Below are 17,035 nucleotides of genomic sequence, written 5' to 3'. Positions count from 1 at the left end.
CACATTCCTATGTTCCTCAACCTCCCTATTCAGGTGATTTGAGTCCTTGTGACTTTTTCCTTTTCTCAAAATTGAAACATGTCTTAAAAGGACGTCATTTTGGAACTCTAGAGAACATTCAAAAGACTGTGACCGACCAGTTGACGCCTTCCAGCGCTGCTACCAGGAGTGGCAACAACGACTCCGCCAATGTATAGCTGCCCAAGGGAACTACTACTTTGAAGGGGATAACATTGTTGTTTGAAAAAAATAAAAACTTTGGTAAATAAAAAGTCAGTCTCATTACTTTCCTCATACACCTTGTATATAGCCCTATATTTTATTTTTATTATTTCTAGTTAAATTCATAATCACTAGATGCAATAGCAGTGGTCTTATAGAATCTTGATTAGTTTTTAAATTCTCTAAAGTTTTTAACATTTAACTAATTTTATAATATATTCCTATGATGCTTATAAATACATTATTCTTTAACACTGCTTAAAAAAATTAGCTTTTCAATACATACAATTATTCAAGAATGTAAAAAGAATTAATTTAAATAAGAAATTTTATAAAAACTGTTTGAGCAATAATTTTATTTCAAATTACTGAAAATCAAACTTAATAACAAATCAATAAATATTGTATTGTAGAATTACAAATACATTTAAATAAACATGTTAATACATTTACATGTTAATAAACATGTAAATTAATTATAAATAATTTATAAAGACAAATTAAAATCTAAATTGCATAATGTTCACTTACAATTACCAAAATATTATGGAAGTCAAACTTCCGAATTGATAAGAAGTTTATCTGTAGATGATAATAATGAACAATTTTTTATTTAACAAAGCAAAAATAATATCAATAAAAAATTCCATAAATTACATATGGATAATAAAGTAAACCAACCAAACAAGCATAAAACATAATTTAACAAACTTTATTTAACCATTTGTATGCTTATTAAATTAAAAATATACATTTTAAAAGTACATAACATTTTATTTCACTAATAACTTACAAATTTTTTCATAATTTTTTTTTTATTGTTATTATTGAATTATTATTTATTGTAATTTTTTCTTTTACAATAAGAGGTTAATATCTATGTATTTAAAATAAAAAAAGGTAAAAAAGATAAATTTAAAAAAATAATGAGATGAGAATCAGAAGTCTGATTCAAACCAATGTGGCTTCTTCTTATAAGATCCAAATATTTCATTAATTAAAATTTCATTTGGCTACAACTCTGGAAAAAATGAAAATAAGTACCACTTATGATATATCGTTCCAATTTTTTTTTGGATTTAAGCCTTTTTTGGACACTTTTGATTCAGTCGATTGCAGTCAAAAGGGAAGATGCACAACTAGATGTTACACAGCAGTGCTAAATCCAAAATTTCAACATACTACAGCTAATCGTTTTTGAGTTATGTGAGATACATACGTATGTATGTACAGATGTCACACCGAAATTAGTCAAAATGGATTCAAGGATGGTCAAAATGGATATTTCCATTGAAATCTGAAAACCTAAATTTTTCACGATCACAATATACTTACTTTATTTCATACAAGAAAGTAAAAATGTAATACTAGATTTGCTTCATTTTTTTACTGGTTCACAGTATTTCTCAAGAACACAGTGCAATTGGCTATCTTATTAACTTGGCTATTAACTATCTTCAATGTCTTCCTAACTCTATTTCACAGCTATTGCATATGTTACTGTAATACTCATGTAAGATTTTTTTACTCAACATACTTTTAACGATTGTTAGAATACGTTCACCAATAAAAACTGTTTTTAAATTTTTTTAGGTTTGCAAAAAGACTAAAGTGGTAGTGAAATCAGTTAAAGAAGGTTTGCTTGGTTGAAATATTTTGGATAAAAATGGATAAAATGAATGATATATCAGAAAACATTATTCAACAAGATGATTTTTCTTCTATGTTTAAAAATCTTTCAATTGCTGAAAACCGAGATCAAGGTAAAAATTTGTATGAAAGACAAAAAGGTAATGATTCAGATATTAGCAGTACTAAATATATAAACAAAGTAAATACAAGCTATGATGATGATAATAAGCTAATCGGGCATGGTGGCTCTGCTGTGAGCATAGAACAAGAGTATTTATCTGATTCTGACTGCATATATGATGAATTTTCTTTTCCCAGGTGTGAATACAAAACTAGATTTAAAGGCACCAGCGCATTTCCAATGGATGAGAAAAAGTATTGGGGCACATATTTTCGATCAACAGTTAGTGGTGGTAATTCTGATAGGATTGCAAAATTAACCAAGTCTAATAAAACATATAGTAACACTAGTATAAATAAATCACCTGGAAAAAAAATACAAACTATTCCAAAAGCTAAAACTGGTACTATTAAGAGTCCATGGATTCACAATGAGTATAAAAAAATTTTTAATATTGAACCTAAGGAACTTAAAATTAATAGACATAGTGGTATTTTGTTATATGATCAGCTTCTTCAGTATAAAGCACATATTTGTACTACTGTTATTAATAGTTTTTCAGCACTAGAAATAACTGATAAGAAAATAGATGTATATTTTGAAAATGATTATCCTTGCATTTTGGTACAAATCAAAAAATTTGCTGCACAACTTGAGCCAGAAAAAGAACAAGCTAGTTTGTATAATATAGTGATAGCATATTTTACTGCTATAACGAATAAAATTGCTAAAGATTACAACATACCTGTTGAATTAGTCAACAGATCAAGTTTTGGTCATAATATTCCTAGTGTGGCAGCAACTGCGAAGAATTTTAGAATAAATATTGGAATTGTACCAAAAGTTTATGCTTCTAAAGTATTAGCTAACAGTTTAAAATTACTTAATAATCAATTTTTAGTACCATTACTTAGCAGTGATACAACCAAAACATTAAAGTTAGGTTTTACCCCAGATGAAATTAAGACTCATAACAGTGACGTTACTAATTATAATCTGATAAAAATTAATAAGCGAAATAGTTCAAGAAGACAACCTTTACAAGTTGAACGTTGGAACGAGAATGAGGATTTATTTATTGTACTTTGTAAAGTTGGAGATTCAAGTGGGAGAAAAGTTTCTTTTCAAATTACTAGATGCAAAGCGTATATTGATTTACTTACTGATTATGTAACTGAACATTTACAGACTTCTAATACATGTCCAAGCAATCTTTTATTTACAAAACCTTTAATGGATATACTAAAAAAATTAACTTATAAAAGTATAGTAACTTTAGAAATTAAGAAAGATGACTATCATAATAAAAAACTTAAATTCAGCGATGAAGAAGATCCAAATATTAAAGGTGATGACAAATTTTGGAAAACTATACAAGATATCTCCTCAATTTTTGAATTATTAGATATTAATACATTATCTTCTTCTATTAACAGTAAAAAGATAAACGGTTTATACAGTATGCTTGAACGAGGAAATTTAGAATTTATCAAAAATAGTAATATCCAACAATCTGAAGAGGGATATGGCAGCGATAGTGATTGTGAAGTTAGTGTTGAAGACACTACTTTTTATTCACGAAAAATAACAGTATCTACTGGAATGAGAGCAATTAATTTAGCTCATTTTTTGTTACTCCTATTCCGCTCAAAAAATATTGATGTAGATTACATGTATTATGAGGTAGCTGATATATTAAAAAACTTAGTATGCAATATTTCTGATTCATGTTTTTTTAGCCAAACATCAACAAAATTAGTAGACAATATTTTTGATTCATTTTTTTTGAGCCAATCACCAATGAAAGTAAAATTAAAGTATATTGATTTAAATCACTGTGCAGCTTATCCTAATGATAAAGTGGATCTTAAAGAAATTCAACAAGATTTATACTTTGTACAAGCGATACTATTAGATTGCACAAGTGCTACAACTGCAAAGATTAGTGAAGCGATTAGTTTATTTATTCCGAAAGTACCTTTACTGTTATTGGTAAATAGTGGTATAAAAAATGAACAAATTGGTGCTGATATGAATCCTTATGGCACATTAAGAATTATTGCAACAGATCAGAAAAATCTTAATAAGATGTACTATATATTAAAAGCTCATTTAATTGTAGCTGAAAATTTACCAAGTGAATCACATAATATAAGAAAAACATATAAAACTGTTGGAGCTGTGGTAAAAAGTGCAGATATATTTAAAAAGGAGAGAGGATATAATTATAAGCCTAATACCAATAAAAATGATAACTCAAAATATTATGGTATTGAACCCAGTAAGTTACCTGATGAAATGGAAAAGATAGCTACTCTATTTTCTAGTGATTATGAAGATGTACTTATTAATTTAATAAAATGTCATAAGAGCCTAGATAATATACTGCAATGGGACTTAAAAAAAATAGAATTTTTAGGTTCAACCAAGGTTTTTAATGTATTAAAAAAGTTATGGCCTGGTGATATTGAAAGTAGATTTAATCAGATAGCAGAGTCATATGATACTGATTGTAGCTTTATTAGTGAATTAATAAATATTATTATGTAACTGGATATTAGACAATATAAAGATACAGAATGGATTTTAGACTCGCAAAACTTTATAAAAAAGAAAAATGCATTAAGAATGATTCTAGTGAAGATGATACAAATATTATAGCAAAAATATTGAATCAAAATAACTAATGGTAAAATGCTATTCTATGATGAAAATTATTACGATGATGATGGGAGTGGTCGTAATGATGATGATGATGATGATGATGATTATTAGTATTATGATATTGAGACTCTCAGAGAATGCTTTGTTATAGGTAAACACAGTAGTTCTATCAATTCAGCTTGGTCCACACTACCAGGAAGTAATAGTGAATCAATACATATTTAAAGCAATTAGAGTGAGTTTTTTTCATTTAGATGTTTTTTATTTTTTTCAAAAATTTTAATTCTTTCTTTATTTGGAGGCTGTATAAGTCTAGACAGATTATTGAAAAAGTATTTTCATACCCATAAAGCTAAATCATTATGAAACAATTATAGTGATACAGAATAAATTAAAATCTATGCTATGACATATTCAGTAGATTTAGGAAAAAAGTACTTGCGATAAAAGAATGGGAGGATATATTTTATGAAGTTATTAAAGTGTTTTGGTGTAAGAAAGAACATGGTATTTGTCTGGACTAAAAAACTAAACTTCTTATAAATAGAACAAAACACCAACAAAGATATCTATCGAAAGATTAAAACAAAATATAGCCCAATATAGTAACGCATATCAGTATAAGTGAGCAGTGTAATTAGGTGTCAGTTGATCTGGAATACAGAAGGCTTCCAAGAGATTGAACATCACTTATAAAAAAAAATTTTTGGTCATCCAAAGGCAAAGGAATAAGAAACAATGGAATTTAAAAATAAGATACAAAAATACAAAAAGGCAGGTAGAATTATTGTATCAATAGATGAAAGAGTTTTTATTGATAGTGTATCCAGTCTTCATGGACATTCAACAAAAGGTGAGCAGTGCCGTGGAGTTCATTATGGCATCCTTCAAAAAGAACTAATGTTATCGGTGTGTTGGTAAAATATACTTCCTTAATGTGAAGAGTAAGAAAAGTGGTTAGGTACAATTTGTTATAAATGATTGTTAACCAGGAAAGAAATTGTGCTTTTATATTTAGGAATATTATCAAAAGACACCCATGATGAATCACCAAATGCTTCAAAATTTGTATAAAAATTATTATTAGTAATAGGAATGCATAAATTTCTACAGTTGCTCAATTGGATTAAGGTAATTAAAAATCCAAAATGATTTAAATAAATTTAAAATGTAAACCAAAGATTTATATATTAATATATATTTATTTAGCAAACTAAGTTATTGTATACCAGGATATAGATATATAAAAATTCTTTTTCGACAATACATTAAATATTCTTATTTTTTTTAAATAAATTTTTTTTTGCATAGGATGTCATTTTGATGAAGTTTTATTATAAAATTATCATTATATGTACCAATAAATAAAAAAAAATTTATATATAAAAAAATATTGTTTTTTTCTACTTCCCCACCTCCAAAATCAACTTTCAAGAATATTTTTTGACTTTTTTATATTTACTATGATAAAAGGACTAAAGTAAAAATATTCCACTAAAAAATTTACAACCAATAAAAAGTAACCAGGAAAATTTCTACTTGGGAGTTGAATTATGATGAAATTTTGTTGTAATATTGTTATTAAAGATTTATTACTAATAATAAAAGTTTAAGTACTTTTAATATTAAAAGTTTAAATAGACAAAAAAGTTTTGAAAAAATTAAAACAAATTGATATTTTTAAACTTTGATCAGTTCCCCCACCTCCAGTATTGCCACCAAAGTATTTTCATGAGTAGAGTGTTTTGCGCTACTACTATGCCTAGGAAGACATTAAAAAAAAAATTATATTATTACATTAATAAGTATATAATAAATAAAAAGATAACTTTTTCGATTTTTAGAAAAGGAAGAATTTTGGTGAAAAATGTTTTATAGATGGTATATAATATTAGATAAAGTCTATAAATTTCATCAAAATCAGTTTTTTTCCAGCCAAAAGTTATTAACCTTCAAACATGTCAATACATGTATAAACATCACCCCGCACATTTTTTTTGTTTTTTGGGATATTTAGGTCATAAAACATCCAGAAATATAAAACCCATATCCCACTATTTAATCAACTACCATACTTTCTTTCTTGCAGCATAGTACTAGAGCTATGATGCCCAGGAAAGTAAAAATAGATAAAATTAAATGGAGATTAATATGAATTTAAATCAAAAAATAATAAGCCAAAATTAGGATTATTAGAATTAACAAAGAGCATAGGGAACATATCAGCAGGATGTAAAGCAATGGGATACACAAGAGATACTACAGAGAGATACTATAGATTTCAAGAGCTATTTGAGACAGGTGGAAAAGTAGCATTATATGAAATCAGCCACAAGAAATCATTAATAACAAATAAAGTCTGCGAGACGAGTGTGCAAGACTGACGTCTTGCAGACTCATAACCATGACTCCCTTCACTGTATTAATGTAGTAATGTCTCGCTGAACAGAACTGATTTTTAGCTGGTCTTCCAGAGATATTTACACTGCTAGCTTCTTTACTTGCCAGACCGGACTCAAGTCACATCGTGAGAACAGTCAACTAAGGCTTTTGTTCCCACGAATTCCAAACCTGGTCTTTTCTCATCGTACAAAGGTGTTCATTGTATGTTACCGGTAAGTATAACAAAAAACAATTGTAAAACGGACCTATCCTTTACAAAAAGGGTTCTCCTTTTTGTCCCTTTCTGGATTCTCCAATTATTATACTTTATATTACTTTCATGATAATTGGTAGGAACCGTTACTCAGGCCTGTTATACCGGTCTTGTTACAATATTAATGGAAGCACAACTAGGAAGATGTAATGCAAGAGAAGCACATGATGAAATAAACACAGAATATCCAGGTTATTAGGGATGCCAGGATACATATTGTGTAGCTAATTTTAAAGGAATAGGTAAAGTATATAGTCAAGTACTTATAGATAGCTTTACAAGAGTAGCTGATTCAAAGTTATATGATGACAAGACAGCATTAACTGCTGCTGATATGCTTTATGATCAAATATTACCATGGTATAATGAACAAGATATACCATTGCTTCGTATTCTCACTGATACAGGTACTGAGTATAAGGGAAATATAGAGCATCATGGTTTTGAGTTATTTATGACTACAGAGGGTAGAGAACATACTACAAATAAAGTGTTCACATTACACTATCAGTATGTGCAAACATTTTCATAAAACTTTGAAACAGGAATGCTTTGATACTGTTATGCATAGACAGATTTATTCTTCTATTACAGAATTACAAGATTTAGATATTTGGTTACATTATTATAATAATAACAAAACCTCTTTCTGTAATGTTTTATTAAGGTAAAACTCCTATGCAACTTTTAAGGATAGTAAAAAATTGGCTGTTGAGAAAATAACAAAAAGTTGTTTCTCAAATATATATCTGATTGTCCCGTACTAATCTGACAATCAGAACAATATTCTACACTGCCAGTAAGATTTCCGGCTTCTGTCTGGACTGTAGGGTCGATGACACCGTGGACCATGTCCTTTATATATGTCCCCGGTACGAAGCTGTCCCCGGTAGCAGAGTTGCTAGGGAACTCGAGAGAGTAAACTCTATTTTGGATCTACGAGTCAACTGGAGGACTCGTAGAGAGTGTACTATAGTTGCTGGCTTCCTTCGCTTCCTCGCCCTGAGCAGGGCTGCCGAAGGGATCTAGTAGGTGATAGGAACCTGGGTGGCTAGGGACCGCCTGGGCAGTTGACTGGCCGAAGGTAGGCGCTTAAGGCAGCGTGCCTCGGTTAGATGTATTGGTGGTATTTATTTAATCAGGCTGTCGGCGGAATTGCGGCCGTTGTCGGCGGGCGGGATTATTCTTGCCCGGTGGGTGCGGACGCGCTCCGACGGGGGCACTAATGAGCTAATGACACTGTCGGTGGGGCTTCTCTGGGTACTGCTTTGGTGGTATGCAAGGGAGTCTTGGCGGCAGTCTGCGAAAGATGGTGAATGTCATGCAGGACTCCGTGATGGCGCTGTGCGGGGTAGGTGTTAATTCTCCTCTCCCGGGCAGACTGGAACGGAGTCAGATAGAAACTCATTTTGAGTATTAAGTGGGGTTCTTAAGGGAACTAGGTCTAAATTTCGATGTACAAAACTTTAGTGGGAAAGTTTATTGTTGAGGTTGTTAGTACGCATCTGAGACATTCAGAAAGTGGCTCTTTAATAGTTAGATCTAGGCGCGGGGTCTTCGTTCCGTGGTTAGGTTTCTAGCTCAGTTCTTGAGGGCGACATGGTAGCTGCAGGTGTCCGTTGTCTTCATTCTGAAGGCATAAACATGTAAATCTATCTCGGGGTGAATTTTTACCGATGTAGATGTCCCTCGGGGCATCTCTGCGGAGCCTGGACTGAAAGCTGTGTGGCACAATCAGTTTGAGGGCGAGAAGATGTCCTCTGTTAAAGCCACTACTGGCTAGGAACGGGAGGGGGTGGTGTAGCGACCGGACATGCTACGAGGTGGGATCTTCTCCCCTCGGGGGGGAATCGAGATGCCAGTAAGATTAAATCTAAACTTTTATAAAGTTCAACGTCTCTACGAACTCTACCACAAAAGGTGGCGTATCAAAGAATACTAGAAATCATTTAAGCAAAATGCTAGTTTGGCTAAACCTCCGACTAGGATTACTCATTCATAATGTAGTCATACTTTTTCAGTACTTGTGGCTTAAGTAAATTGGATAAACTTAAAATCATAACTCGGTTTAATAATTTTGATATAAAAAATAAATTATTGGTAAAAACTAATCAAATAGTCTTTAAAGGACTGCAAAATATGATTACTACTAAAACATAGTAAATAATATCAGTATTTAAGCTTCTTCATAGGTAGATATATGCAGCTCCTATTCCTATTATATTCATATGTTCTAGAACACAATTTCTACCAATAATAAATCCGTATTCAAGCAATTGTTGATGGATATAACAATAATTGTATTCAGTATTATGTGTAAATATTTTATAAAATTTATTTAACTTAAATTTATTTTAGTTAAGTTATTGCTCCATAACAATTTGATTTTATAATACACTATAGAACAGTTAATAGCTAATAATTCACATTGACTTGCCTTTAGTAATTTATTTAGCTAGGAGTTGACAGGACTTTTTCTATTTTATAAGTCCAAGTTTTTTAGCTTTTCCACAGCCCAATCCCTCTCTATTGTGCTTTTATAAAAAGCCTTTTCAAGCTCATCAGTTTGGTCTCTAATTAATAGATCTATATATGCTTTTGTAGATTTAAAGGCTACTTTGGTTAAAAATTATTTCTTTCAATTTTGAAGTCTTAGCACTGACATCATATTTTGATGCAATTACAATTGTTGTACTAACTGACCTCTTTTAACAACTAACACTATTTTTGTTTCTCATCACAGTTGAGAAGTTTTGTTGTATTTCTTTTCATTGTTCCCTAGTATTTTAATTTTATTTTAACTTATCAGGAAACAAAATTACCTCTTATCTAATTTCTTCAGTCCATTATACATATATTTTTTGTTAGCTTTTGTTTCTTCTCTTGTTCCAGCTTGTAGTTTACACCAAGTATCATCTTCTCATGCTGAAATTCTCTCAGTGATTACATGTGTTTTCTTATCTTTCTATCTTCACTATGCAAATCTGTCACTTGGTATTTCTGAGCTTCAATTCAATCTTTATAAAAAAGTACTTGCTTCATAGCAGAATTCTATTTTCTACCTGCCACTTATTCCTCTTTGTATCTTTCCATCCCAAAATACATCCTTACTTGACATATTATGGTAGTTTTACATTAACTTCCCTGCTTTCTTTTGTTTAGTTTTATTCCCAGGTCGTATACTGTTTCTTTGAATCTCAGACATTAATGGGAATGGACTCATGCACCATTCTATAATTTATTTTTTCTGCTACTTATTGTAGCAGAATAAACCTATATTTATCTTATCTGTCATTGAATCTTTAATGACTTATTCCCACCTCAATAATCATTTGTTGCTCATCATAACAATACCAATACCTTTTCTAGTAATCATTTGGTTAGTCTCATTAGTAGGAGAAAATATAGTACGACTCCTTAACCACTAGACTCCATTCCATCACAAGCTTAGTATGTCACAAAATATATACACAGTTAAAGAGTTAAGGAAAAATGTATTAGGTGAGATATTTTAAACTATATGAGAGGGTGGCACTACCATTCATCCTCCCCCCCCCCCTATATCTATAAAGGAAAAGTTATTTGTAGAATAATTTAAAATCTTACTCTTACATAAAATATTACTTAATCCTTATCATATACAAATATACAAGTATATATTTATTGTAGTCTCTTAATACCAAATACTTTCCTAATAAAAATTGACTAAAGTAACGTGACTATGACTTTTCCACCAATCCAGAAGATGTATTATAGGTATTGTCTAAATGCTTGCATACTGTTTATTGAACGATAATCAGATCATCATTTGTTAATCTAAAATATCTTCTGCAACTATATGATGTACAACTTTAATTTGATGAGGCACTATCCTATATCGATAAAGGAGTTAGCTGAATATCTAAATTCATACCAAACATAAGATATTATCTGTAAGACTTAGAATCCTCACATTATTTGGCTAAAATCCTTTAGTATATTACATTACTTGCTCTAAAACTTCTCCAGATGTTTGACTATGCCAGACCAGCCTTCTGCTTAATAATGATTGGTATCAACTTTGTAGCTTAATCACCTTCATTGTACTGAAAGCACAGTATCTGCTAACTTATGCCAGCAATTTTTTCTAAATACAGACAAGGATTCTCTCTATAGCTAAAATTGTTAAATATCTCTGCTACAAATCGATCCTCATCTGCTCCTTTCGCTCCATCCCTATATGGTAAATTTCTTTAATGATTGTATATTTTTCCTGTGTACTTCAAAAAGAACTTCAATGCATTTTCTGACTTATCTGCTTTACTAATAGAAAGTTTTAATATCTCATCAAGACTGACATATTGAACATCTTCATGACACATGCTCTACTGATCTCATTATATTTCTTTGCATTATCAACACTATCATAAATATCATTCTTCTCTACTATAACTGTTAAATACTACCTGTTGATTTGTTAGCATTATTACAGTAATTTCTAAATATCCTCATCAGATTCAGTGTATTCTCTTTCTTTAAGTGTTTTCCCTTCATCTGTACTAAATGCTAATTCTTTTTTCTTATTATTTTTTCTATTACTTTCTGTAAATATAAATATATGTTAATATTTAGAATTTCCTATGTATAGGAAACAACCAAAAAAGAAATGCGTGAAAACCCCTAATTCCTGCTAGAGCGTAAATATGATTGTATCTGATTCATGAAAGATTGGAATCTTGCTTGAAAGGAATGGTCTCTGTCAAGACTTGCTAAATTATGACTTGTATACTCTTGAAGTAATAATTCATCTAACTCACATTCTTTTGTTTTTGCTTGCTTTGGCAGTTTTTTATTATTCATGATGACCTCCCTGATATAATTTTTAAGAGGTTGTATTAAACTTATTTACGTATTTCCTGCTAACTGATACTCTATACTAGAACTTACTCCCAGTGCTATAATCTCTTCTTGGCTCTCTAATATGTCGGTACCTACTGGTTCTTTTGCCAGATTTTTTATAACTTCATTACTAAACTGCTTTCAATATCTCTTACACCCATAATTCCAACTTCTGCAGATTTTGAGCTTCCTTGATTCTAAGTGAACCAACCATTTCAGATAATATATCTGCAGTCCTACTTGCTCTAATTAATTGTGCTATTTCACTAACAGAAGAACCATAGCTTAATCTATTGATAAAAATCTGTTTACATTCTTCAAAATCTTCCACATGCCACACATTACAGAACATATCATAACCTTAATAAATTTTTATCATCTGGGACAGTTACAATACTAGCTAAAGCAGAATATACAATGAAGTAGAATAGTCACCATGTGTTACATCATCTGGTTTAAGATAACCAAAAAATTTCAGCACTACAAATAAATAAATAACTACGTCTTAGTGTAGATAGAGTAGAATACTTTTGATTCTTCTCTAAATCCTTTTTAACTGGTCATGATATTTACTCTCATCTAAAGCTCCTATTACTGCCTTAGTATCATCATTAACCAACTATGTTTATAATCAAATGCATGAATAAAGGTAAAAATTCTTGCATTGAACTTTTCAAATTATTATAAATTTCTCTATATTATTTTTTACATAATTTAGCATATTGATTGTTTCTAAAAATCTTTGCATCTGTCGCTTCTCAAGTAATAGTATTTTAATATTAGGTAATGGCCATAGTGAATAAAAATCAGTAATTACTGATAAGTAACTGCTGGACAAGTATAACAAATACTGATGAAGTATAATAAATACTGCAATCTTTGTGAATAAACATTTGCTATTACTGATCAGTAATTACTGAAAGAAATCAGTAGTTGCGTGTAGTGTACTGAAGTATATTCAGTATTTACTTATATGATTCACTTCTTACGGACCAATAAATGTCAACACATTCATTACTAAGCTCATCTGGTACTGTCTTTTAGTCGGTATGAAAGAAAATTCAGTGAATTTTTGTTGCTCAAGTTATTCATATTTGTAATTAGTTCATCCTGCTCGGCCAAAAATATCTAGCGATAGTGAAACTCAGTTTGATATAACAAAATCTGAATGCAGTAGAGCTGCATTTATTAATGATCTTAATAAGAATTCAGTTGTATTGAACAGGTCATTAACCTCAAAAATAGTTTCCTCAAAAGAACAGGCCTGGAAAGAAATAAAAACTGAATATGAGAAAAGTATTGGCGAAACAATCTCCTTTGAAAAACTTAAGAGGATCTTAATAACCTAAAAACGGAAATAAAAAAAAAGATTGACAAAAAAGCCACTTAACAAAAGTATTAATATTAAAAAATGGGAGAAATATTTCATTGAAGTGCTGGAAAAATATGAGAACCCAACTGTAAATAAAATACCTGGTGGGATTACAGTTGGCATTGTCACAAAACAGCTAAAGCGTGACTCTAGCATTGCACACGAAGAAACATCACCTTCAAATAGCATGTTGGCTGAAAGTACCTGCCAACTTTCAGACTCTGCAAAAGCAATCCAGAAAAGAAAACGAAATAGTTTTGAGACAGATGAATCAGCTGCTTTGTCCATTGCTGAATTGCAGTGACTTGCTCTTATCGAACAACTGGCCTTGATAAGAACCCAACAAAAAGAAGTGGACTTGAAACTGGAACAATTGCAGATTGAAATAAGAAATAAAAAACAAGAAACTCAAGCAAAAGATGGAGAAGGAAATCTCTCTTTATCAGAATTTCTTGTCCTGAATTAATTTATTTAATAAATGTTTTATTGTTGTCATTTAAGTAAAGAAATAAAGAACATTCCTGTACCACCTTTTCTGCCTAAAAAAAAATAATAATTTAATATATTTTACATGAAAATGGCCTTTAAAAGTTTATAGGGCTTCCGTGCACCTCACTAACGGGCATTATCGAGGTTGGTGAGGTACAAAAATACAGATCTGGTCAACCTAACCAGACCTTGGAAAAGACAAAGGAAAAATTCTTCCTTGTTTCTTTCTTTATTTTTAGTATTTATTAGGTATTCTTTTATTTTATTAAATTAACGGATAAGATTATACAGAACAAAATGAATGAATATGATTTACAAAATAATGTTGCAATTTAAATTATTTGTTGCAAAATTGCCATCACTTTATTTCTCTTTGCTTGACCTCTTCGTCGTAGCTCGAATTCTGTGATTTCAATTTCAGCGTTTTCAAACCAGTCTTCAACGCTTGTTATACTCTCTTCTGCATTGCAGGTGTATTGCACATTAAGGCTTGCATAGCCCTTCCTGTTTATGTAGGAATCACCAAATGCTTTTGGTTTTCTAATCTCTAAGTGAGTGCACTCAACTGCTTCAGTAACACTCAGCATTTTAAACAGGTTACTCCATTTCTCTCTAGCTTCTGCAACTTCATCCACGGTTCGAGGGTAATGAATCCAATCATTAGCTTTACAAGTAACTTTCTCAAGAACATCATTAGATATTTTATTAACTGTAGTTCTATGAATACCAAAATCTTTGGCAACATCATTTTGGAATCCCAGAACTGATAGGTATCAAAGAAATACTTCCATCTTGCGTTGTGGACTTACAGCACCACCAAGTTTCATTACTTTCTTCTAAGAATAAAGTAAAGTACTGCACCGGCTCCTGGTCAAATCAAACCAGTTCCCTGTACCTATCGTCACTTAAATATTTACGTTCCCTAAAGTTTTTAGTTTTACATACTCTCATAAATACAGCCATGTTTCTCCTTCTGTATAAGTTTTCAGTATGGGTCTTGGATTACTTAAAAATTATTCAGTAATTACTGATGGCTTTAAGTAATTTTAAATTTTTATTCAGGTCTTTTCCAGCAAGTACTGAAAAAAATCAGTAATTGCGTGTAGTTTCAGTAAGTACTGAATAAGTAAAAGAAATACTGATGGAAGTAATTATGTAAAATAATAACTTACTCTTTATTCACTTACACTTCAGTATTCACTGATGAGAAGATCAGTATAAGTAATTACTGATTTTTATTCAATTAACCCAATTTCTCATAAGTTGAATTTCCTCTTACCGTACTGTATTTTGTATCAAATTTACTAATCACATTTAATAATAAGGTAATTTTAAAATGTAAGATATATATTCTGGTATTAAAATATCTTAAAACTCAAGGGATTCAAAATACAATGTAAATACTGCTTGCATAACTGCCACAAAACTCATCTGTTACTAAACCTAATGAACCAACAATTATACGATGCAAATTATAACACAAGTCTCCAATTTGTACTTGCATGTATTATTCTTTAATCTCCCTACTTTTTAGCATTTCATTGTCAAATATACCAATACTACTTTACTCACTCCCAAAATTCTAAAATCATTTGTTGTAAATTGTGAAAGCTTTGTTTTTATATTTACCTCCTCAATGTAATCTCCCACTATAATAATAATATCCTTTCACCTTTTAAAAAATTCAAAATAATCATAAATCCAAAGGCTATAAACATTCTTACTAATTTCACTAGAAGGCACTATTGCAAATTCTATTTCTTGAATTGGTTTCTTATGGTTGAATGTGCCAAAGAGTTGTCAGTAAATCATTCTCTTTAATAGGCCAACTTCATAATCTACATTATTTACAGCTAAGAAAAATGTACTTCTTTTAGAGTCTATGGTTCAAATAACTTTCTTAGTAAAGAAACATTTGATGAGTTTTTAAAGATACATTCTCTAACTTTTCCAACATCACCACTATCAGACAAAATTTTCATTTATGAGCATACCTTGTTTGTTGTGAATACATTGGGTTTCTAATAATATTGTGTTGTCATTAATATAATTGCCAAAACAGTCTTATCTTCTAATATTATATGCACATCACCAAATAATATCGTATTCATTTTAGCAATTCTGGCATTTACTGTAACCTCAAAACTATATATTGAAAATATTTTCCATTACTATATTAAAAGAAGCTCTAATTTTTATGTATCTAAAAGCTTTAATTAAAAACACACTTGTGCCACAAAAAGGATCGTAATTGTCTCAGAAATTTTTGGATTTATCATACTTATCATAGTTTCTTACAATGTTTCTTGCTATAAAACATTAATCCGAATCTTTGAATTTAAACATTCTTTAAGAAATGGTGAAAACCATCACTATTTACAACATTATCATATGCGGTAACATTACATTTTGAAAGTACATAATCAATTTCTTAAAAAATATCAATATTGTTAATAGGAAGCACTTTGCTAAAAATTACCTCTGTATTTTGCTTTAATTTTAACTCACAGAACTTCTTTACATTCAACAAGTGTATTTTCAACATTCAACTTTTTAAATTCAACAAGTGTATTATCTTCACTGCCCCACAACTTAATGCAGAAATTTCATCAAGAATTTCAAGAAATGAGATAAAGAGCATGCACCAAATCTACTTGTAATCCATCCTCTATTAAAAGATTTGCACCATTTTTAAATATTTTAAGTCTTCTCTTGAATTTTGAATAGAATTAACCTCTGAAAATATTTCAGAATCTTCATTTACATAAGGCTGTATGATAATTTATAAATTGCATAACATCTCCGTTTATTTTAAGATTTCATCTGTTATACAAAATTGTGTTCTATATAACTTCCATTGTATGCAAATATTTAAGGACTATTTAATGGTGTTGCATACAAATTATAGGCTTGGACTAATTCTTTTTATATACTCTTATTATGCTTCTTGGATTCAATTATATTCATTGGTTCATAGCTTCCATATGCTCATTGTTATTTT

The 17,035-nt window shown here is 30.2% G+C and overlaps 1 protein-coding gene across 1 annotated transcript in view; it reads left to right on the top strand.

Annotated features, from left to right (window-relative positions):
• LOC142325023 (uncharacterized) overlaps window positions 1–17,035 on the top strand; it is a 40,313-nt gene that overhangs the window by 9,704 nt on the left and 13,574 nt on the right. The window contains exon 2 of the mRNA XM_075366273.1: window positions 1,816–5,770. Within this exon, the coding sequence (XP_075222388.1) occupies window positions 1,889–4,525 (2,637 nt within the window). The 5' untranslated portion in view covers window positions 1,816–1,888 and the 3' untranslated portion in view covers window positions 4,526–5,770. The remainder of the gene's footprint in view (window positions 1–1,815; window positions 5,771–17,035) is intronic.

Source organism: Lycorma delicatula, chromosome 5 (assembly GCF_047948215.1).
Source record: "Lycorma delicatula isolate Av1 chromosome 5, ASM4794821v1, whole genome shotgun sequence".
NCBI classification, from domain to species: Eukaryota; Metazoa; Arthropoda; class Insecta; order Hemiptera; family Fulgoridae; genus Lycorma; species Lycorma delicatula.
This window is presented reverse-complemented; position numbering and strand designations above follow the sequence as displayed.